Consider the following 24143-nt stretch of genomic DNA (forward strand, 5'->3'; position numbering starts at 1 on the left):
TTAGGATTTTTGGTTGCAGAATTCAAATGGGTTTGCATCCAATAGACCTTAGTGGGCAGCACGGTGGCTCAGTGGTTAGAACTGCAGCGCTGGGGTCCTGGGTGCCAATCCCACCAAGGACAACATCTGCAAGGAGTTTGTATGTTCCCCCCATGTTTGCGTGGGTTTCCTCCCACATACCAAAGACATACTGATAGCGAATTTAGATTGTGAGCCCCATCGAGGACATTGCCAATAATATCTGTAAAGCGCTGTGGAATTAATGGCGCTATATAACACATGCAACTTATCCACCATTTGTCCCACCACCGAATCCAAGCACTAAAATAGCCTGTGCCGTTACAACCAGATAAATGCCTTAGTTCCGGTGACTTGCCAAAAAGCGCAGCATAACCTTATCTTCTTTCAATAGTCAATAATCATGGACGCTCAGTAATGGGAATGTCTGACTTCATAAGAGTCTTAGAAAGTTTGAATTTATGTCTTTCATACACTGCCCCAGTGATGACAACTCTTACTACATAGGACACCGGACCAGGGACGCATTCTCCTCACTGCTCCCCTTTCCCATTGTACCAGCGTTGTACAATCGGCTACTGAGGAGCTGACAGCGATCTACGTAAGACACGTGGGCTGACCAGCAGAGTTTCTCATAAGCAACACGAACACCTACGACCTGGGTGTACAAAGATGGCGGCCGGAAGTCTAGTCATGTCTTGGGAAGGGCTCACATCACGGCGGAAGTGGCGGTGGTGCAGGGAGAAACGGCATTGGACAGCTTCCCCGGCGTGGGGACCGGGCTGTGATCTGCATGTGAAACGGATCCCGGGAGCAGAGAGGACGCCTGCTCGGGTAATGTGCGTTATAATGAGAGGGGCTGAGAGCACCATGATGGCTGCCACTAGTGTACCAGCAGGATGAGTCTCCGTCCTCCTAGGGCCCTACACATGAGAGCGGATCAGGGCCACACTCCGCATCCTGGTGGTGTCCTCTAGGATCCCCTGCCCACTAGAGACCTGACAGAGCATAACCACCCCCTAGAGAGCTGGACCAGCAGACATGTGCCTGCCACCTGCTGAGACACTACAGATCCCAGCAATCCCTGACAGCCCCGCCTCTTCCATACACTCAGGGGCTCCTATACCAGCATTTCCTACTCTGCCCAACTATAGCAAATGGTGGGTGATCGGATGGTGGGTCTGCCAGCTGTGGGCAGGGGGCGATCCAATAGCCGTGTTATATAGGGCCGCTGATCAGAAATCCTCCTCGTCCTCAATGCCATGTAAAGGTTATTACCGCCTTCTCCATTGCTGTGCTGGCACTGTCAGCGGTGGTGTAAGGGATAGTCCCATTTCAGACAATTCCACGTGACATGTATAGTAGGTACCTGACCCCCCAATAGGACCTGCACTTATTTGATGACCGGGGTCTGACATACACAATGACAGCGGAGACTTGTACGAAAATCCCATACAAATGGGGATTCTGCCACCATGTCCCATAACAGCCGTGTGCATCCAGGACCTGTTCTCGTGATAAAAGCGGGTCCCATTGCTGGGACATGTCTCCTGTGGAAACGTCACAGATGTACGAGATGGAAATAACCCATTAAGGGTCACAACCAGTAACCAATGCCATTGGTTGCCGCCTTAGTATGTTATGTAATATGTATGTAGGCCGCCCCATTGTTAGCCAGAAATGTGGCCGTCGTTTATAACATCCTATATGTCTCTGCTGTAGGTTCAGGTCATAAGACTGGCGCTCGGGCTGGGAATTGTGGTTGTAGACAGTAAAATCCAGCCCACGTCCACATGGGTATTGCTACGGAGTTTACCATAGGCCATGCCAAGTTGGAGTGATGGTACCAATGCCCTGTGGTATATTATGTCCCTCCACACCCCCCAACACTAATGCCTGGTATAAGTGATATTCCCATCTCACATTTATGGGATATCCACAGAATAAGCCTTGAGTGTATGAGAGACGGGTATATCTGGAGAACAGGGCTCGGTCGCCCACTGCTGTCAGTGGAGAGGTGGCCACACACTTTCAGCTCTTTATTTTATGGGAGTGCGCTCAGCAATTTTCTCACCTCCCATTGAAATGAATGGAGAGGCCATCTCCTTGCTGCCAACAGTGCCCGATGGGACCCACACTTCTGCGTATCCTGTGGATATGTTGTAAATGTGTGAGATCGAGGTGGACAACCCCTTTAAGCTATTTCTGTATTATAAGCTGTAATCTTGGCATCTTTTTCCCAGGGTCTTGGAGATGGCTAGTACAGTAACTGAAAATTCAGAGCCATCGCAAGACTGTAAAGGAGATTCAAGAATTCCTAAAGTGGATGGCGATTATCCACTGAAAGTACTGTACTGCGGAGGCAAGTATTTCTTACTAGGATATGTATCACTTATTTTAGTAGACAGTGGTATAAAGGGGGACGGGAACAGCTTGGAATACATGTGATCAATGTGTGATGGGAACTGTGATCTGCTACCACCCATAAGGGCTGCGGGTGAAGCCGAGACCACTGAAGAGTAGCAACAATGTGACAACACGGTGCAGGATGCATGATTAGGAGGTAACATACCCGTAAGGTACCCGTTCAATGGCTCACGTCTGGGCTTGTGTCCAAATCCTGTTTTGCGGGTGGTTAAACGTAGCAGATGTCATCCGGGTGTCCGCCTCCAATTGGCGTATACGCGGATGCACGGTAGAGCTCGCTCTCTCGACACCGTTATAGTTTATGGCCTCGTCGGCACATAATTCCAAATTCTGTCTTGTGTGGGTTTAGACGTAAGCCCCAACGGGGGCCGCTGAACCCGTGCTTAAACGCATTGTGAAAGCACCCTCAGGACTTTACTGTGTGTAAAGACCCTCCCCCCCCCCCCAAGTTTCTTATCTGAAACGGCAATACACCTTAATTAGCGGTTTGCTACATTATAGTTTTGTGTTAATTATTAACCATTTTTTCTATTGGATTAATGCATTTTATTTTCAGCCATATATTACCTATGATGAGTTAATCTGTCCAGTTTTCCCTATTGTTTTCGTCTCCTTTTTTATTATACCTGCCTTACAAATCGTGCTATATTATCCATATTTGTTTTATTTTTAGGCTTCTGTTTTCTTGTCTTTGTTCTGAAATGAAATCTCTTTGTAGACTAACACTGTCATTTCTTGTCCCTCTGCAGTGTGTTCACTACCAACAGAGGTAAGACTTCAGCTTTCTCCCTATTTCTGAAATTACATTATTAAGGAGTGCTTGCCTTCAGCCAAACTTTACTAACCAAGCTGATCGGGCTTCTTTAAACCAGTGCAGGCTGAGCCTGCGGTGTCGCGAGTCCACAGCGTGCCATAGCTCACATCCTGAGTTCGGACTTAAGGCTCAAAATGATTTATTTTACTCACTTACAGGGGTTGCACAAAATAATGGAAACACCTGGAAACATCAACAAAAGTTAGTTTAATATGGTGTAAGTCCACCTTTTGCGGCGATTACAGCCTCAATTCTCGGAGGTATGGATTCATACAAGGTGTGAATTGTTTCCAAAGGTATTGTAGCCCATTCTTCAGTTAAAACACCCTCCAGCTCTTTGAGCGACGATGGAGGCGGAAATCGGTGTCTAACTTGAATCTCTAAAATCGACCATAAATGCTCAATAATGTTGAGGTCTGGGGATTGTGGGGGACAGATGAGCTGATCAACTTCATTACAATGTTCCTCGTGCCATGCTTTAATGATTCTAGCTGTATGAATTGGTGCATTATCATCCTGAAAGATGGCGTTCCCCTCCGGGAACAGTGCGTGAACCATAGGATGCACTTGGTTGCCCAAAATGCCTAAATAATTGCGACTGTTAATTCTTCCATGAAGGGATATCATTGGCCCGGCGGATCTCCACAAAATAGCACCCCAGATCATCACAGAACCTCCGCCATGTTTTACGGTTGGGAGAAGGCAGTCTGGATGGAATGCTTTCGGCTGTCTCCAAACGTACACTCGGCCGGAGGTCGGAAATAGGGTAAACGATGATTCGTCTGAGAATATCACATTTCCACTGCTCGAGGGACCAATTCTGGAGGTTTCTACACCACTCTAAATGCTTGGAAACATTTGTCATTGAGAGCAGCGGTTTTCTAATTGCAGCTCTTCTGTGGAATCCAGATTTGTGCAGCTACCGACGAGCAGTTTTCTGTAGGTGTTCATTGAGCTCAGCAGTGATTTTCGGAGCCGTGGCCTTGCGATCCTCTCTCACAATTCGCTTTAGAGTCTGACGGTCTCAGTCAACTTCGACTTTCGGCCGGACCTGTGCTTTGCTGCGGACGTTTTTCCTTCTCTTTCAAGCGCAGTCATTACTTTGGAGACAGTACCTCTTGACACGCCAAGCATTCGGGTACTTTCTGTTACACTAGCGCCTGCCACACGAGCACCAACAATTTGGCCACTTTGAAAATCCGAGAGGTCTGCCATTGGTATCAGGTTCTCATCAATGTTCTTACAATTCTGCAAAACAAACAGTTAATTTACATACACATCACATAACACAAATAATCAACTACAAAACATTACCATATGTCACGGTTTGCATGTTTATAACATGTTCGCAGATTATGACGCCAAAACGTTAGGTGTTTCCATTATTTTGTCCAACCCCTGTATATAGCGCCACTAATTCCACAGCGCTTTACAGACATTATTGGCACTGTCCCCATTGGGGCTCACAATCTATATTCCCTATCACAATGTCGTTGGAATGTGGGAGGAAACCCACGCAAACACGGGGAGAACATACAAACTCTTTGCATATGTTGTTACTTATTTATATAGCGCCATTACTTCCACAGCGCTATATGAGGCTCGCATTCTAAATTCTCTATCAGTATGTCTTTGGAATGTGGGAGAAAACAATTGGGACCCATGCCAACATTGGGAGGACATACAATATCCTTGCTGATGTTATCATTGGTAGGATTTGAACCCATGGCAGAAAAGCAACAGTGCTAACCACTGAGCCACCTTGCTTTACACCTACTTCATGGTGGAAATATTACATTACCCTCTGCACAGATAGCTGTGTACACTACACCTGTAATTTCCTAAAGTGGTTCATACTTATGATATTGATGACCACTTATAGTTTTTCTAGCACCATTGAGTCCATGGTGCTGTACATGAGAAGGGTTTATATACAATACATAAATAGAAATTACAATGAACAAACTAATAGTGACAAACAGGTACAGAGGGGAGAAGACTCTGCCTTTGTAGGCTTACATTCTACATAATGGGTAAGGAAACAGTAGGTTGGGGGGGGGGTTTCGGCAGCTTTGGTGTAGGTAGGGTGGCTGCTCTGGTGTTGGTGAGGTGCCAGCTTGGTTATTGCAGGCTGTTAGATGTTCTGAAGAGATACGTTTTCAAATTCCGCTTGCGTTCTGAATGTAGAGGATAATCGCACTTGTTTGGGAACAGAATTCCAGAAGATGGGGGATACTCTGGAGAAGTTAATTGGGGTAAGAACGTACAAGTGTGGAGGAGAGGAGGAGGGTCTTGGGAGGACCGAAGATTGTGGTGGTAGGTATCTGGGGATTAGTTCAGAGATGTATGGGGGCGTCAGATTATAGATGATTTTATAGGGTAGTGTTAGTAGCTTAAAGTGGATACGTAGAGGAATTGTGAGCCAATGAAGGATTTTGCAGAGGAGATCCAGGAGAGAGCAAGGTCTTTGATACCGAAAGAAGAAAGGATCTGTAATAGGAGGGAGTGGTCTACTGTGTTGAAGATAGAGGACAGTTCTAGAAGGAGAAGTAAGGCGAAATGGATCTTATCTTTGGCAGTAAGTTAATGGTAACTTTGGTTAGGGTAATTTTTGATGGAATGGTGGGGAGCGGAAGATGGATTGAAGGTTATAAAAGAGTAGGTTAGATGAGAGATGAAAGGAAAGTACGGTGTGGATATGCTTTTCGAGGAGTTTGGAGGTGAACGGGAGCAGTGATATGGATCTATATCTATGTAGAGGTCGGGTTGAGGGATGGCTTCTTCATAATAGGTGTAATTGTGACATGTTTAAAAGCAGAATGGAAGGTACCAGAAGCTAGTGATACGTTGAAGAGATGTGTTAGAGCTGGGATGAGTGTGGTGAGGAGGTGGGATGGGGTCAAATGCGCAGGTGGTGTGATTTTGGAGAGGAGATGAGTAAGCTCTCCTTCAGTGATGGTGGGGTGGAAGGTCAGTGGTCTAGTATACTTGGGGTTTGTGGTGATTGAGTTGTAAAGGCTTGCCTGATTTAGTTGATTTTGTTGTTAAAGTGTACAGCAAAGTCTTCGGCAGAGATGAGGGAGGTCGGAGGGTGCAGTGGTGGGCGGAGGAGGGAGTTAAGTGTTTGAATAACTGTCTGGGGTTGTGGGATAAAGACGTTATGAGGGTTGTGAAGTAGGCCTGTTTAGCAGAGGTGACCTGTCCCTAAAGCATCCACACACTTGGCTGTCAGTTGGACAATGGTTCATCTGATTGGCCTGCAGTTGTCTAGCTCAACTCTCGCATACGCAGAAGAGCTCACTCTGCTTTGTTCTCTATGAGAGCTGCTCCCAGACATCTCTGGCCGCAGCTTATCTCAAGGAAAACAAAATGATCATCAGTCCAAAATTGGACATGCCAGAACTTTATCTTCCCTGACAATCATCATGCCTATGTTAGGGCCCTGTTACACGCTTCAATGTCCCAGCGATCCCACCAACGATCCGACGTGGATGGGATCGCTGGGACATATCTGATCGCTGGTGTGCTGTCAAATAGGCAGACTCACCAGCGAGCACGCTTAGTTACCCACTGTTTACCCTGAATGTCAGCTCCCAGCGTCTGCTGTATGGCACTGGGAGCTCGCTGATCATTGGTCTCTCACTGTCACACGCAGCGATGTGTTCTGCCCAGCGGGAGGCCAACGATAGATTTATGGCCCAGACCATTAGGCAACTATCAGCCAACTGATTGTTGCTACATGTCACACGCAACAATATCGTTCACAATATCTTTGTGTGTAACGGGGCATTAAGTCTAATATGTGTGGGAGGCTTAGGTCACATTCTCTATATCAGATCGAAGTGGGTCTGGCACCCCCTACCCATCAGCTTTTAATAGCTCTGGTGGCAGCTGAATATAAACATTAAAGGGAATCTGTCACCCATTTTTAGTGATATCATGTAAAGATGTAACCCAATTGTGCGTCCCATAGGGATTCTATTAAGACTTTTGATTCCCCCCCGACCCCGCACCTTTGATGCATAAATATCTTTTTTATCTTGGTGGAGATATATGGAAATCTCCGCGGTCTGGTCCGATGGGCGGGGCTTATTCACCTTCCCCCCCCCCCCCTCGGCTTGCTGAATGTAATCTTCATCTGTGAATATCACAGATGCCGTAGTTTTCCGCGCTTGCAAAAGGGCTCCAGCGCTTGCACAGTATGCTTTGCCCAACTGTGGGCAAAGCATATAATCGGTATTACGCATATTTTTCAGTGCGGTCTATGCCCCGGAAGTGTGTCTTGCATGTGAAGACATCTGGGGCAAAGATCGCGCTGAAAAATACCGGTGCATGCGCAGTACCGATTATATGCTTTGCCCACAGTTGGGCAAAGCATACTGAGCAAGTGCCGGAGGCCTTTTCAATGCGCCAGCGCGGAAAACTATGGCATCTGTGATGTTCACAGATGAAGATTATGTTCAGCAAGCCGAGGAGGGGGGGGGGGGAGACTTTTCATAACACCAGAACTTTGGCATACATTATGTTTCATGAATCAGAACCCAAATGCTTATGTTCTGGAGGTAGAAAAGACTCGTCTGGCAGTGTGTTTCTTCCCGCTCTTGTCAAAGAAACTGGATGAGATAGCTGTGGGTTGACAGTTATCCAGGGCACATGGCCACCTTTAGTTTGAGGTGATGCATAATATAAGTACTAAAATGGGTCATTCACATCCAGAGAGTCTCTCTTCTTGGTGGCTAAGGCTATGTGCACACGTAACAGAACTCTCGCTGAAATTACCGCAAGAATTCCGGAATTCCATTCCGCGGGAAAATCGCATTTTAAATTCCCGCGATTTTCCCGCTGAAAAACTAGCATTTTTCAAGCGTTATTAGCTTGCAGAATGCTAGCGTTTCTTTATCGCCTTATTGGGGGACACAGAATACCATGGGGTGTATGCTGCTGCTGCTAGGAGGCTGACACTATGCAAAACAAGAAAATTAGCTCCTCCCCGGCAGTATACACCCACCGACAGGCACCAAGCACCTCAGTTTGTGCTTAGTGTCTGTAGGAGGCGGACCGGGATCTCCCCAGATCCGCATTTAATCCTTTTCTTTTCAGGTTTTAGTTGTGTTTTTTAATGATTTCCCCTTTCTTTTCCAGATACAGCATCAGGAAACGGGATGAGTTCATCCTGCTTTTCCTATTAATGCGGCTGAGCGAGCAATGTGGTATTGCCCACATCGCAACTCTCAGGACCGCAGGCAGGACCTTCCCCTATCACCCTCGGATGCTATGGGCTTATAACGGTGGCCGGTCCTAGCCGAGTACCCTCCTCACCCCTCTCCCGGGACAGGGCTGAGAGGAAGACGGCGGTCGCCAGCGGTGACGTTTCCCCTACCATGAGCCGTCTTCTGCAACATACGGACATAGTGCGGGTACTGAGGATCGTTTCTCCCAGCGGCCTGCTGGCTATCGTGGGCCCCTGCGGTCATCCTCCTCAAGGACGTCAGGTAAGCGGATCCAGATGTCCCCTCCAGCCCCGATCTCAAATATGGACCCTAGCCCTGCAGCGTTACAGCCAGTACTGCGCTGTATTAAAATACAGCCCTGCACCACGCTATCAGGATCAGTACCCTTCTCCCTTTTTGAATTTCCCGCCAGTTTTCCTTCTCCAAGCGCTGTTAGACGCGCTTATCATCGGGGGGGGTTCAGCGGTGGCCTCCACAGGCAGCATCCTACCCGGTGGCTGCCCTGTCCCTGTGACTTTCCTATCCCTGTGGCCTCCCGGTCTCTGTGGGTCCTGTCCCTGTGGTTTCTTTGCTCCGGGCGCGCCGTCGCTCATGAGGGCAGAGGGAGCACTTTCACTTTCGTTTTAAAAAAAAAAGTTAAGGAAGCTTCTCCCCTCTCCCTGCGCGCGCTTTCTTTGCGCACTTTTACAGCATATCACAGGGCTGCTTTCACTTCAGCCCTGTCAGTGGGACATTTACCGCGCCCCCTCCTCGGTCCTCTTCCAATCAGGGCTTGGCGATTAAGCCCCGCCCACCGCTAGCGTCTCTTCTTGCTTCTCTCTTCACAAGATTTCTTCCTGGGGGACACAACGCTGGTTTTTCTGCATCTGAACCTCGGTAGGCTCGGCGCTGCTTCAGCTGACGCTAGAATTAGCTCCCATCCGCACTTCCACATCAGGCAGTGTTTCTACCCCTTTGACATATGCCCAATCCTGCAGGGGCTCTCTGCTCTAGGACCCACCGCTATTCACTACGCCTGCGCGCGCCGTAAAAAGAAGTGGGTATCAGGTCAGTCGTCTCCCTTCTGTCCGTCCTGCAGCCCTTCCTCCATGTCTGCCCCTCAGGAGCACTCCGAGCCCCGGGTTGAGAGCACCCCACCCCCTGAGTGGGCCGTGGCGATGTCTCAGTCGGTCTCTGATCTCACGAAAGTGTCTCAATCTCTGGTCCAGGTCTTAGAGCGGTTACCCCAGCTATCGGCAGCCACCTGTGCGCCGACCACCTCTCACGGTGAGTCGCCAGCACCTGACCGCGACCCTCAGACGGACAAGCCGGGTAGGGGCTCTAGGAAGCGGGTCCCGTCTGGCTCTTCTTCCAGTTCGCAGGGTCCCTCCGCTTCTCCCAGGCTACGCTCTTTGTTTCCATCCTCAACAGACGATCCTAGGTCAGACGATGATTCTCAATCTGGATCTGACTCAGAAGCGGACAACATAGCTAGAACTCGGGATATGGTAGATAGTCTCATATCGGCTATATTCCAAACTCTCAAGATAAAGGAGGATAAGGCACCCCCTCAGGAATGCCCTGTTTCCTTTAAGAAAGCGAGGCCTCCATCTCGAACCTTTCCTAATCACAAAGAGTTCGACACTTCCTTAGCCAATCACTGGCAACATCCTGAGAAACGTTTTTCAGGCCGCAAGTACTCAGATGCACTATATCCCTTCGATGCAGATCTAGTCACGAAATGAACCAAAGCTCCCGAGGTAGATCCACCAGTTTCTCGGTTTTCCTCTAAGACGGTTCTTTCCCTTCCGGACGGAACTTCTCTTAAAGATCTAACAGACAGGGAAATAGAGTTGTTGGCTAAGTCAATTTTTGAGGCATCCGACGATTCCCTCTGTCCTATCTTCGCCTCCGCTTGGGTGGCGAAGGTCATTTCGGATTGGGCAAAGATTCTGCGCAAACGCATTTCAGCAGCAGCCCCTCAGGACGAGCTGACGGATTTAGCAGACCAATTTAGTCATGCGGGCAAATACCTTTTGGCTGCCTCCTTGGACGCGGCTGGGTGTGTAGCAAGAGCTAACAGCAACATAGTAGCCATACGCCGCATTCTTTGGTTGAAGTCGTGGAATGCGAATCTCGGATGCCACTGGTGGAAAGAGCATTTCCCTAAGAGGTTCTTTAACAGGAAGGCTTCTCGGCCATTTAGGTCCTTTCGCCCCTCCTCTCCCGCAGAAGGTTCATCCCAGCAGTAACGGCATCCTGCTTCCAGAGACCGGAGAAAGCCTTCTTATAAGCCAGCTCCCCGCTGGAGATCCAGAGGTCAGCCCTCCAGCTCCTCAGGCTCCCGATCCGGCAGATTTTCATCTAAGTGACGGGTCTTTCCAGGGTGGGAGGCAGACTTTCCTCTTTCAAAGACGCATGATTATCCATTATCGACGACGCTTGGGTCAGGGAAATCATCACATCCGGATACAAAATCGAGTTTTCTTCTCCCCCAGTCGCTTCTTTCTGTCTCGATCCCCAAGAGAGCGATCACAGATTCCAGGGTTCCTTCAGGCCGTCTCCTCCCTCCTTTCCGCAGGCGTCATCGTTCCCGTTCCTGCAAACGAACGGTTTTTAGGGTTCTACTCGAATCTCTTCGTAGTCCCGAAAAAGGACGGCTCTCTTCGTCCAATTTTGGACCTCAAGTTGCTCAGTCGCCACGTGAAGATCCGGAGAGTTTCTCTGCTCTGTGGACATACAGGATGGCTACCTCCACATCCCCATTTCTCTGCGGCATCAGAGATACCTCCGCTTTGTGATTCAGGACAATCACTATCAGTTCACGGCCCTCCCCTTTGGACTAGCCTCCGCTCCCCGTGTCTTTACGAAGGTGATGGCAACAGTCAGGGCCATCCTTCGATCCAGAGGGATTCTTATCATTCCTTACCTGGACGATCTCCTGATCAAGGGTTCGTCCCGCCAAGACTGTCTTCACAGTCTTCAGATAACCTTGGATGCCCTCAGCCGCCTCGGATGGATAGTCAACGAGGAGAAGTCCATCCTGCGCCCTACCCAACGTCTGACCTTTTTGGGCATGGAGTTCGACACGAATCTAGCCCGGGTGTTTCTACCGAGGGACAAGTTTTCAACCCTTTCCAAAAGGATCCAGTCCCTACAACGCTCGAGGATCAAGTCCCTTCGGTCCTGCATGAGGGTCCTGGGGAAGATGATAGCTTCCATGGAAGCAGTGCCCTTCGCACAATTCCACTCTCGCCCTCTCCGACTGTTCCTCCTGTCAGTCTGGGACAAGACCTCGTTTTCTCTGGCCCGCCCCATTCTTCTTCCTCTCAGTCAGACAATCGCTGACTTGGTGGGCATTGCCGGCGTCAGTTCTCCGCGGAAGGTCTTTTCTTCCGCCTCGGTGGCAGGTCTTCACCACCGATGCCAGTCTCATAGGATGGGGGGCGGTTTACCATCAGAAAACGGCCCAAGGGCGCTGGAACGCCTAGGAGACTCTACTGCCCATCAACCTTCTGGAGATCAGGGCAATCCTCCTTGCTCTCCTTCGTTGGCAGCATCTCCTCGTAGGCAAACCAGTCCGCATTCAGTCAGACAACGCCACGGCTGTGGCGTACAAAAACCACCAGGGCGGTACTCACAGCAGGCAGGTAATGTCAGAAGTGGCAAGGATGCTGCGCTGGGCAGAGCGTCACGTTCTGGCGATCTCCGCTGTTCACACTCCAGGGGTGGAAAATTGGGCAGCCGACTTCTTGAGTCGCCAAGGTCTAGCGTCAGGCGAATGGTCCCTTCATCCCACAGTCTTCAGTCAGATATGCCAGCTTTGGGGCACCCCGGACATGGATCTCATGGCATCTCGGATGAACAACAAAGTTCCTCACTTTGCAGCCAGGTCCAGGGATCCTCTAGCCGTCGGTTGCTACGCCCTAGTAATTCCGTGGTCCCAGTTCCAGCTGCCTTTCCTGTTTCCTCCCCTTGCCCTCATTCCAAGAGTGGTCAAAAAGGATAAAGTCAGAGGGCATCCCAGTCATCCTAGTGGCTCCAGACTGGCCGAGACGCTCTTGGTACGCGGAGTTGGTGAACATGCTCGTGGACGTCCCCTGGAGGCTTCCAGACCGTCCAGATCTTCCCTCGCTAGGCCCTTTTTACCACCAGAATTCTCAGTCTCTAAGTGTAACGACATGGCCGTTGAGGCCGCAATTCTGAAGGATTCAGGGTTTTCCAGCCGGGTCATTCAGAGCATGATCAAGGCTCGGAAGCCAGCTTCTTCCCGCATTTACCATAGGTACTGGAAGGCCTTTTTCCGTTGGAGCGATGATAACGATGTTCTTCCACTGTCATTCTCCATTCCATCCATTCTTCGTTTCCTCCAATCTGGTTTGGATGCGGGCCTATCCCTCAGTACTCTCAAAGGCCAGGTGTCTGCCCTAGCAATCCTCTTCCAGAAGGATCTAGCTTCCTTACCGCAAGTGAAGACTTTTCTCCAAGGAGTCGCCCATGTGGCTCCTCCTCATCATTCTCCGATAGATCCATGGGATCTCAATCTTGTTCTTGGCGCCCTCCAGAAGGCGCCATTCGAACCAATCCCGGACATCCCTCTGTCTTTTCTTTCATGGCAGATGTCTTTTCTAATCGCCATTACTTCCATCAGGAAAGTTTCTGAGCTGGCGGCCTTATCCTGTCGTTCTCCGTACCTTATCCTCCACCAAGATAAGGTTGTTCTTAGGCCAGTTCCTTCCTTCCTTCCAAAAGTGGTATCTCCCTTTCACATTAACGAAGATATCGTCCGTTTTGTCCTACGCCTGCTCATCCTCTGGAAAAGTCGCTCCACAAACGGGACGTAGTGAGAGCCTTGCGTGTTTACCTGGCCAGGACCGCTTCTTTTCGCCAATCTGATTTCCTGCTTCTCATTTCTGAGGGTCGCCGGAAAGGTCTTCCGGCCTCCAAATCCACAATTGCTCGCTGGATTCGGTCTACCATCCTGGAAGCCTATCGACTTCAGGAGAAACGGCCCCCTCCGGGAGTGAAAGCCCACTCCACCCGGGCTGTTCGGGCTTCTTGGGCTGTGCGACACTAGGCTTCGGCCTCACAACTTTGCAGGGCCGCGACCTGGTCGTCTTTGCACACCTTTGCGAGGTTCTACAGGGTTCATACCCAGGCCTCGTCTGATGCAGTTCTTGGTAGGAAGGTTCTGCAGGCGGCGGTCGCGCACCGGCCGACCTAAGCCCTTCCTTCTGTCGTTCCTTTTATTGCTGTTCCCACCCTCGGGACTGCTTTGGAACGTCCCATGGTATTCTGTGTCCCCCAATAAGGCGATAAAGAAAGAGGGATTTTGGGTTCTTACCATAAAATCTCTTTCTTGGAGCCTTCATTGGGGGACACAGCACCCACCCCGTTTAAGCTGTACCGTGCTGGGTCTTCGAGTCCCTTGTTGGGTTGGTACATATGTTCATGGTTTTTGGTTGCTTCTCCTACTGCTTTTTCACCAACTGAGGTGCTTGGTGCCTGTCGGAGGGTGTATACTGCCGGGGAGGAGCTAATTTTCTTGTTTTGCATAGTGTCAGCCTCCTAGCAGCAGCAGCATACACCCCATGGTATTCTGTGTCCCCCAATGAAGGCTCCAAGAAAGAGATTTTACGGTAAGAACCCAAAATCCCTCTTTTCCAAGCGATCTGTAGCATCGCTTGGAGAACTGATTGACAGGTTGGTCACACTCGTCAAACACAGTGTTTGACAAGTGTGACCAACTTTTTACTACTGAGGCTGCCTATGCAGCATCAGTAGTAAAAGATAAAATGTAAAAAAAAAATGGTGTTATTCTTACCTTCCGACGTCCCGCGCAGCCGTTCCCAGTAATCCTTTGCGAAAATGCCCGCGATGGCGTCCGTTCTCGCGGTAATTCGCGATGACGTCACGCGAATGACCGCGAGACTTCGCGATCCCGCGAGAACGTACGCCATCGCGGGCATTTTCGCAAAGGATTACTGGGAACGAGAGCGTGGAGAGAGGCGGGAAGGCTGCGCGGGACGTCGTAAGGTAAGAATAACAATATTTTTTATTTTAAATTCTATTTTTTACAGGGATATGGTACCCAAAGCCCGGAGAACAGTCTCCTCTCCTCCGGACCGTGGGTACCATCTGCAATTGTTCTGCTTACTTTCCGCATGGTGTGCACAGCCACATGCGAGAAGTAAGCGGAACAATACATTCCTATGGGTGCGGGATCGCCGCGATTCCGCAAAATTAATGAGCATACTGCGGTTTTTACCGCGAAGCGATTCCGCCGCGGTAAAAACCACAGCATTAGCACAGCATTGCGGAATCCCATAGGAATGCATGGAATGCTTATTTTTCGTGTTTTCGCGGCAAAATTGCGCGGTTAAAACCGCCGCGGAAACGCGAAAAAAACGCCACGTGTGAACTCAGCCTAATTGTTTGGCTAATGTAGTGAAGGGAAACACTATCAAAGAGGAAGGAGTTCCCAACTCCGGTCCTCAGGATCCCCCCCCGCCCCCCAATACTTCATGTTTTCACTATAGCTTTAGTATTGCTCAGGTGATAATTCCATCACTTGTTCAATCTCTGCAAAATCCTGAAAATGGGATCTGCTGGTGGCTCTTGTGAATTGGAGTTGGGGAACACTGCTGTATGATGTCTGCATGCCTCAAAGGGAATATGGAAGGAGCTCGCCCTAAGAGGACAACTTCGTTTAAGAAGTAAATACAAAATATAATAGAATCTGTACTTTGATTAGAACTTAAAAATGGTCGAAGAGGATCTTGACTATGCTTTATAGTTAGATACGTACCGTACTCGCTGTGCCTCACGTATATTTCATTGCTTTTAGTACTGTGAATACATGCCCGATGTTACGAAGTGCAGGCAATGGCTAGAGAAGAATTTTCCAAATGAGTTTGCTAAACTTACGTTAGGTAAGTGATTGCTGTATAGTTCTCTTTGTACATCATGATTGTCATTTTTGTGTCGTTGCCGTGAAGACTTGCATCTTTTGACAAGGGGTCATATTCCTGAACAGCAAGAAAAATGCCTCTTAGGCATCCGTCCGTCATAGGGTCCCACTGTCAATGGTATATGTTTCTTTCTGTTGTTCCTCTATATAGTAAAGCGCAGTTTGCTACTTTCCTATATACCGTCGTTACACAGATGGAGGCCAAAAGAAATCACATTCAGCCTCTGCTTGGTTAATGTTCGCCTATGGCGATGTTGTAGTATATAATGGGGAAAACTCCCAACATCTACTGTGCTTTAAATTAATTTGAAAGCTGATTCTCAGGATTTGTTACTGCAGCCATTTATATGTTGGGCTTCATTCACACACCTGTGTGCAGTGTCCGTGTACTGCCTGAGTTTGTGTTTGTTTTTTTTGTTTTTTTGTTTGTTTTTTTTTGTTAATATCAGAAAAAACACAGATCCATTATGTCAATTTCTGAGCCACCAAATCTGATCAAGATAGCGCATACTGTGAGTTTCATAGATAGCAATTTTATTTTAAATATCTAAATAGATCCATTTAACCCAATGGGTCAGTGTGCCGTCCAATTAAAACAAATAAAAATAAATCTGGCAGCACTCGGACATTTCACTTGGATGTCTCAGTCGTATTGTTCCTGGCCGGCTGATAAGTGTTTGCAGTGTTGCAGAGTAAATGTCTGCAAGAGCAGCGCTGGTCTCGGTTTGAGCAGCGTAAATCAGCTGACAGGTTCCCTAAAGGGTTTGTGCACACGCTGCAGATTTTTCCGCACGAGTTTTGCAAAATCCGCAGGTCAAAAGACCTGCGGTTTGACACCTCTACAATGGAGCAGGCGTAAAACCGCAGCGGAATCCGCACAAAGAAGTGACCTGCTGCGGTTTTGAATCCGCGCGGAAAAATCCGCACTCTGTGCACTGCGGTTTTTGTTTTCCATAGAATATAAAGGTACTGTACACCGCAGCAAAAACTGCTTAATGTTTGACGGTGGTTTCCATCATTCAGGATGGCATCTGCAGCTTTATTTAGCCAAGCATCTGTCAATGAAGAATGCTAATTTAACGTTTCACTAATGAGTGCCATTCTTTGGAAAAATTGCTATTTTATGTACAGTCACATTTTAAAATGAAAAAAAAATATTCCGTTATTTATAAATTAATGTTACAGTTTTTGGCTTGCTGACTTTACCATCCTACTTACCGTAGTCATTTATAAAACAATTTGCAATCTGGCTATAAAATGATGGCAAAAAATTAAAATCCAGATTTCTTTTTTTTTTTTTTTTTTTTTTTACTATACAAGCTTAAAATATCAAGACAGAAGAGTCCATGCATGGGGTATTTCATTTATTTACTGCATGTGTTTTGGGCAAAAAAAATTATTTTTTGTAATTTGGTTGACTTTTAAACAGGAGACAATGTCAATTTTATTTTTTATGGCATGTTTATTTTCTGACCTCCTCAGCTCATTTATGACCACAAAGTACATAAAGTTTGTGTTGAAGCTTTTGGTCATAAAACAGCTCTGGAACAGGCAGATAAGAGTTGCAAACTCCAGCCATCGATAGAAATTGCAAAACAATGCTATAACAGGCCTAACGTGCAATATTTTTAATGTAACCCAATTTAAAAAATTATTTTAGTCCAATCAGTTCTTTTTTTTTTTTTTTTTTTTTTTTTCATACTGATGACCAGATTTGTTCCTAAGGTGCTGTGCCACCTTCACTTGTAGGGCTAAGACTATGCTTTCATGTTGGATTGGAAACCAACGTATACTTTTGGTGGCAGAAATCTAGGCTGGCCTCAGATTCCTGCTATGGATGGGTATCTTGCACACTATGTATTTGCATAAGGGATTAGGCCCTTCTGTCCGGCTTCATCAGTGACAGTTGATCCTACCAAAGTGGCAGCTGACAGCTATTTTTGTTTGATGCATGTGTGTTGCACCATTCAAGTGCTACTGGTAATAATGACTGTACTCTCAACTGCATTGGCTGCTCTGCTGGGAGCCTTTGTCACAGATATTGTCTGCATGCAGCACTGTTCTCTCTGGCTTCATTAGGGGACACAGGAAACCAGGGGTGTATGTTGCTGCCACTAGGATTCTGAGACTAGGCCATAAAAGTTAGCTTCGCCTCAGTAGTATACACCCCACCGACCGGAGCCAAACCGACCAGTTTAGCTGGTTTCTACCTTAGGTTTGTTTGGTTTATTAATTTCCATTTTTCTTTCAGATACAGCTTGTGAAGCAGCCCTCTAGGCTGCTAAGGGCGACAGAGTGGAATTGTGTCACTCTGATCTCAGCCCCCAACAACCGAGAGCACAGTGTGGGATTGCATCACTACTGTTGTCTCCCAGGTCCATCTGGCAGGACCCTATCTCCCCAACAGATCAAGAGTGGACTGGTCCTTACCTCCATGCCTGTGCGCACTCCAGAGACATACGTGCAGGGTTGGAAGACTGAACCAGCCGCCTGACAGCATCTGGGACACCTAATGACGGTCTTCCCCATCATGCTGCGAAGATGGATGCCGAGTCCTACAGGACAAGTATCCTCTTCCCTTAGCCCCCAGAAGATAAGAGGGAATGGTGGGGGGGGCAGCTGCAGCCATACACTCCCCTGGTTCTCCCCGGTGTCTGGTGCCTCCCTAACCCTGCCAATTAGTCACGTAGACTCTCCCGCGCTCCCCGTCCACTGTCCTCATCTATCTACAATGCACCTTGCTCCCTGGACACGCTGGCGCTTAGAGCCTTTTTTTTCTTTTGACACACGGGAACCCAGTGCTCTCTTTATGACGACGCCCTTTCCTCGGCTCCATCTTTCTTTCCCAGATGCCAGCATTCCACTGCTACATGATGACAGATGAGCTGCATCTATAGCTGAACTATCAGTGCTTGGGCCAGTTTCTGGCTGACTGAGGCTCCTGTTCTCACCAGCAGTTTTTCCTTTGTTCTAAGATCTCCAGATCCCCAGCTGCCCTGTAGATGGCTATTGAAAAAAAGCTTATCTCTTATCACATCCAATTCCTCCAGGAGCCCCCCCCCCCCCCCCCCAATTTAAAAAAAAAACGCAAAAAGTGAGACAAAACATGACTCAAGACACATACGTGGGTACGGTGCACAACAAAGTCTGACTTCAGGGGCCACTCTTCTGTTTAATTCTGCTAGGTACCCAAACCTTGACTGCAGCAATGCAGTGTTTTTTTCATATTTATGCCCTCACTCTCCTGGTGTTCCATCCGCGGTGAGTCAGTCGTAATATACTATAGGGCCAATCGCTGCAGCTGCTCTAGTATTCTGTTCTAGTATTCTGTTCTCTATCCAGTGAGTCAGACACACCACCTACCTCATTTTGCAGCAGCGGACCACGCTCTGTCCACTAGTTAGTGAATCAGATGCATCATCCACCACATATGTCTTGATCAATTGCAGCAGTGGTACTAGTGTTCTGTCCACTATACATTTAAGTCACGCACCCTCCACCATGAACCTCATGGTCGACTGCAACAGCGGTCTGTGTTTCTTGTCCACTATTCAGGGAATCAGACACTCTATCTACCACATATCTCATGGTTGATTGCAGCAGCGGTCCAGGTGCACTGTCCACTATCCATTGAGTCAGACATGTCCTCTACCACGGACCACATTGCCTATCACAGCAGCAAGACAAGTGCTCTGTCCGCTATTCGGTAAAAGAGACACACAATCTACCACGTACCATAGGACTGGTTACAGCAGCGACCTAAGTGCTCTGTCCGCTATCTAGCGAGGCAGACCCACTTCATATCATGCTCCTCACCCTCCTTATCGGTTGCGACTCAGTTGTCTGGTTCTTCATGAGCAGTCCTTTTCTCCCCGAAGAAGGGTTCTGTATCCTTCTTGAAACACGAGCAGCCCTTCTCTCCCTGAAGAAGTGTTCTTTACTCTTCTTGGAACTCAATCGCTCTAACGTCCTTCCAATGCCCTCTCGTCCGAGCCTTCTATTATCCTTAGTTTAGTCACTGTGTCCTGCCCTCCTTTCTCGTAAAGGACCCCTCCAGAGCGAAGGAAGTTTGTGTTGACGGACATCCTTTTTGTCGGCTAGGAACTTTATTGCGTGTAGGCTAGGTATGCCACCCTCCATTCTTCATCTTTTACTTTACAAACTATTTCTGCTCCCTCCAAGGTGGAACTCTATCATAGTCCTCCTCAGCAGAGGTATCTGGTCATGGACTGACAAGGTCTGCTGGTGTTTCAGCAGTTCATTCGTCCACAGTTAGTTACGTTCTACCTGCTTCCCGACCTGCAAAAAGCCTTTGACAGCAGAAGGGTTGTCTCTAGAGTTGAGCGCATTTGTTCAAATTTGGTTCCGAATACGATCGGCAGTGAATATTGTTTTTGCAATATTCGTTGAACACAACCGAACATCATTTAGAGTCAATGAGAGTAGAAATTACCAAATAAGTTCGGAACCGATCATCAAACATACATTCGACGCAAATGGGGTACCCATATGGCATGAATATGGCAAATTCAGATTCGGTAATCAAATCCGAACAAATTCTCTTGACTCTACAGGAGTTGTCTCGTCCAAAGTTGTTTATGGCGGAACATACCCAATATTGATCCAAAGGCAAACAGGGTCTTTCAGTCCTCTTCCAAATTCTACAACTCGGCATATTTTTCTTCAACACTTCATCTCTTTCCCTTTCCTTCCGTCCTCCTTGCACAAGTAGTCTGTTTCTTAGTCTCCTTCTGAAAACATCCATATCTGTTTCCAGCTGCATCCTCTTCACTATAACTATTTTCCCTTCTTTCTCTCTCACAGTTTGGCTCATGAACCTCTGTTCAACCTCTGTTTCTCCAGTCACGTCTTGATTGTGGCCTAAGTGTGGAATGTCTTATTCTCTCCTTCCTCTTCTCTCCCTTCTGACCTCCTTATGTCAGGCCTTGATTTTAGTTTGTTCTTCAGCTCCCTAAGGGCAAGATTCTACTTTACTTTCAAACTAAACTAGCTTTTATCCTTTCTAGTTTTCCTGTGGGTTTTGCATGCTTATTAACTTTCTAGTGACCTCCCGTGGACCTTGGGGATCCCGATCTGGTGTTGAACGGTCTACTGCCCTTTTCTTTGTACCCTTTTTAAGTCATTGCGCCCTGGAAAGACCTTCCGCCGACTATTTCTTCCAGACCTGCCCTGTTGCCCTCCCTTGCTGACCTTCTCCGGGTCATGGTGCTCCTGTGTTCGGTCCTCTCTTATTCATTGTGGGAAGAGATCCTTCTCACTCCCCATTTTTCCTTCTACCATCAGTTTCTAGAATATATTGTATCTGGTCAGAGTACATCTCGGCGCCCTATGTGTCAGAAGCAGATTCCTCAGTCACTCCTATTCCCTGCTCGTGTCTTGAGGGCCATCATAACTGTCTTCGAGTCTGGATCCCTCTGCAATTCTGGACACAGACTGGCAATGAACAGAACATCATCACTGTCATTACTACTCTCCATCTGGGCCTAGGGGCCTCCTGCACCATTCTTTTTTAGGCCTCTATGGCAGATGTCTAAGTTGCTTCTTAGTTATCTGTTCTTACCTTTTCCAGGTGTTAGAGTACTCACTGTCCTCCTGCTCATTGGCTACTTTGTGCCCGGGCAGAAAGGTTTGGCATATTAGAGCGGTTAGTTTCTGATCTGAGATTCTCGTCTCTGCTCTTGCATTTTGTTAGCCCTTACCCCCCCCACACATATACATATACATACACACATACACACGCACACACATGCACATATATATATACACACACACACACACTTGGAGACTGCTTTGGGACGTCCCATGGTTTCCTGTGTTCCCCAATGAAGCGATGGAGAAATGAAGATTTTGGTTACTCACCGTAGAATCTTTGTCTGAGCTTTCATTGGGGGACACGGCACCTTCTCTTCTAAATATCAAGTTTGGCTAGTCTGTTTTGTTTTAGATTACTTTTCCTACTGCTTCCACACTAACTGACTGGTTTGGCATCGGCTGGTGGGTGTGTACTACTGAAGAGGTGTGTTTTTTTTTGTATTTTTTTTCATATATATTGCCTGATGTCGGCCTCCTAGTGGCAGCAGCATACACCCATGGTTACATGTGTCTGCTAATGAAGGCTCCCTGAAAGATTTTACGGTGACTACCCAAAATTTTAATTTTCTCGTCAGCACAACAAACAGCAGCTGAATCTGAGAGAACCTATTAGTCAATGGCAATGGACTCTAAGTTATACAAATCTAGTGTGAGATTATGAGCATATGATGAGCGCAACACCCATCATATGCTGTCATCACCAGGTTAAATAACTCAAGACATGACGTGAGCGTCACCTGTGAAACACTTAACTTGAAAAATATTTTTTGTACTGCTGTTCATTAGGATATATACGACTAATTGCTGATTACTTCTTCTTTTTAGCGTAATTTTGGGATATTCTGTGTGCTCACAGTTTTTTCTTTTCTTGTGCCAAAATTGTAGTATATTCCTTATTGTCTTTAGTTTCTAAGAGGTTCTAGTTTGTGTAGTTGAAACCTATTTGTAATGAAGGTATGCAATTGTCTGATGTATTTAGTTTCAATTCCAAAACATTTTAAGATTTCTGCTTTCTATCTATTCTCCCTTTTGACTGCAAAATTTCTAGGCACACAGCATACATGCCTTTTGGTTCAATAGTCCTTTTTCTGTGCATTTTTTTTCCTGTCAAACAAAGGACCGGTATTTATCATTATTTATTAATTTTCTTCATGTAGATATTGCCTGGCACCAACTATTTTATTTTTAATTTTCTAGGAAACTCTCCCAAACAAGAAACTCCTGGTGAGGGGTCAGGTCCCATAGGTGAAGAGGAGGAGAAGAAAAAACAAAAAAGAGGTAAAATAACATTTCTAATCAGCAAAAGCGTGTTGTGTTTTTTTTTTTAAGTTAACTTGCAGATATGGTGTTAATGTGTTAGGAGGCCACAGAGCAGGAGGCTGCAGGAGTCAAGGTGGGAGATGATGAGGGCATGCACTAGTGTGTATGCAGATTCGGGAAATATTTTTGCGTTGGAGTCGGCAGGAAGTGGATAGGGCTTGGATATGTGGTTTGAAGAAGAGATCACCTTGAAATAAGGGAGAGTAGTGGAGGGTGGCAGTGGATTTGGGGTGAAGGAGTACTTATCTGACAGGAGTAAACCGACTTCACCATACCTACTACTGGGTTGGGGGTGTGAGAAAGATGGAATCCACCAAAAGAAAGTGCAGCTGGAGAGGCTATGTCAGAGGGGGTGAGGCAGGTTTCAGTTATGCCAAGGAAGGAGAGTTTATTAGTAATGAAAAAAATCATGGCTGTATGAAAGTTTGTTGCAGACAGCACAAACGTTCCGTAGAGCTTCTGTTAGAGGGACTGGGGGATCGGGGGCTGGGTGAATGGGTATAAGGTTAGAAAGGTTGTAGAAATTTGTGATTGATCAAAAATGGGAAGTAGAAGTGACTGTGGGGATGTGGTTTGGAGGACCAGAATTTAGAGAGCTATCGCCGTCAGAGAGGAGGAGCAGAGAAAGTGTTAGGTGGGAGCTGGAGATGGCATGAGGTGGCTGTCTGTGTTTGGACACATGGGATTGTATGTTGAGGAACAGTTCTGAGAATGTGGTGAGATGGATGGGGAGGATGGAGGGAAAATATAACCAGTTCATTACTAGGTGTCAGAAATAGGGAGGTTAGTAGGAAGTGAAGAACTATGGGGGTAAGAATGAAAACAAACATTGTTTACTGTGACTATGTATCCAGTTACCTTCAATTCCCTTCTGGTTCAATTCTAGTCTAATTCATTGCAGTACACTTGGCTGCTGCACTAAATAGCGTTCTGAAATTGTGTGGCTGCCGCATTGAAAGCTCTGCTGCCAGGAGGAATTTGACTTTAATCTTGCAGGCAGCCTCCGGCTTTCAGTCATCAGAGTGCCATTTCAGTCACCGCTCAGTACACAGTGTGTAACGGCTGTAACCACGCCCTGGCACTGATGGACAACCAGCTCAGCAATGCATCACTATGCCGTCGGCTGTCAGTGTGCGGCGACTGTAACCACACTCCCGGCATTTTGTAATGAGCGGTGACTGAAGCTGCACCTCTATGACTGAAAGCCGGAAACTGACTAGAGAAATAAAGTTCATTTCCTCTCTGCAGCTGGGCACATGGCTTCATAATGCTATTAAACGGCAGATTAACCCCAAATCTGCAAGTTAATAGCGTCTTTTCACATGACAAGTTCCCTTTTTTTTTTTTTTTTTAATTCGTTTAGTAACCATAAGCAGTTATATAATACACACATCCAGTACAAAATGTTAAGTTTGATACAAAATATATATAAGTTCAGATAATATAAAGATATGAAGCATAATATGTGCATCAATTGTGTGTAAATAAAGCAAGCATTACATCCACTGAATCACTGTAGTATTGTATTATGTTATTTTATTATACTAGTAATAAAACCTGCCTAGCTTCTAAATTCTACCTACATCTACCAAACTAAACTATTCCGCAGCCTACATCTATATAATGAGTAGTTTACTGTGCGACATCTCCACTCTGCAAAGTGAGACGAGAGGAGTTCCACCTCTCCCAAATCTTCTCGAATTTACCCGGGCACCCTCTGTTCTGATACAGTGTAGGTTCATATGGGTTAATCGAATTTACCAGATTGACC

At 47.1% G+C, this 24143-nt stretch overlaps 1 protein-coding gene across 2 annotated transcripts in view; it reads left to right on the top strand.

The window, feature by feature from the left end:
* Positions 1-714: 714 nt before the first annotated feature.
* The window catches only part of DENR (density regulated re-initiation and release factor), a 39069-nt gene continuing 15640 nt past the window's right edge, over positions 715-24143 (top strand). Inside the window, exons 1-5 of one of the 2 annotated variants that reach the window (XM_073586040.1) lie at positions 715-857; positions 2262-2380; positions 3195-3214; positions 15317-15401; positions 22250-22330. In XM_073586040.1, coding sequence (XP_073442141.1) covers positions 856-857; positions 2262-2380; positions 3195-3214; positions 15317-15401; positions 22250-22330 — 307 coding nt within the window. In that variant the 5' untranslated portion in view covers positions 715-855. The remainder of the gene's footprint in view (positions 858-2261; positions 2381-3194; positions 3215-15316; positions 15402-22249; positions 22331-24143) is intronic. The other variant, XM_073586041.1, reaches the window with a different exon arrangement.

The sequence above is a fragment of the Dendrobates tinctorius genome, unplaced genomic scaffold, assembly GCF_039654945.1.
Source record: "Dendrobates tinctorius isolate UK_male_01 unplaced genomic scaffold, ASM3965494v1 ptg000090l, whole genome shotgun sequence".
Taxonomy (NCBI): Eukaryota; Metazoa; Chordata; class Amphibia; order Anura; family Dendrobatidae; genus Dendrobates; species Dendrobates tinctorius.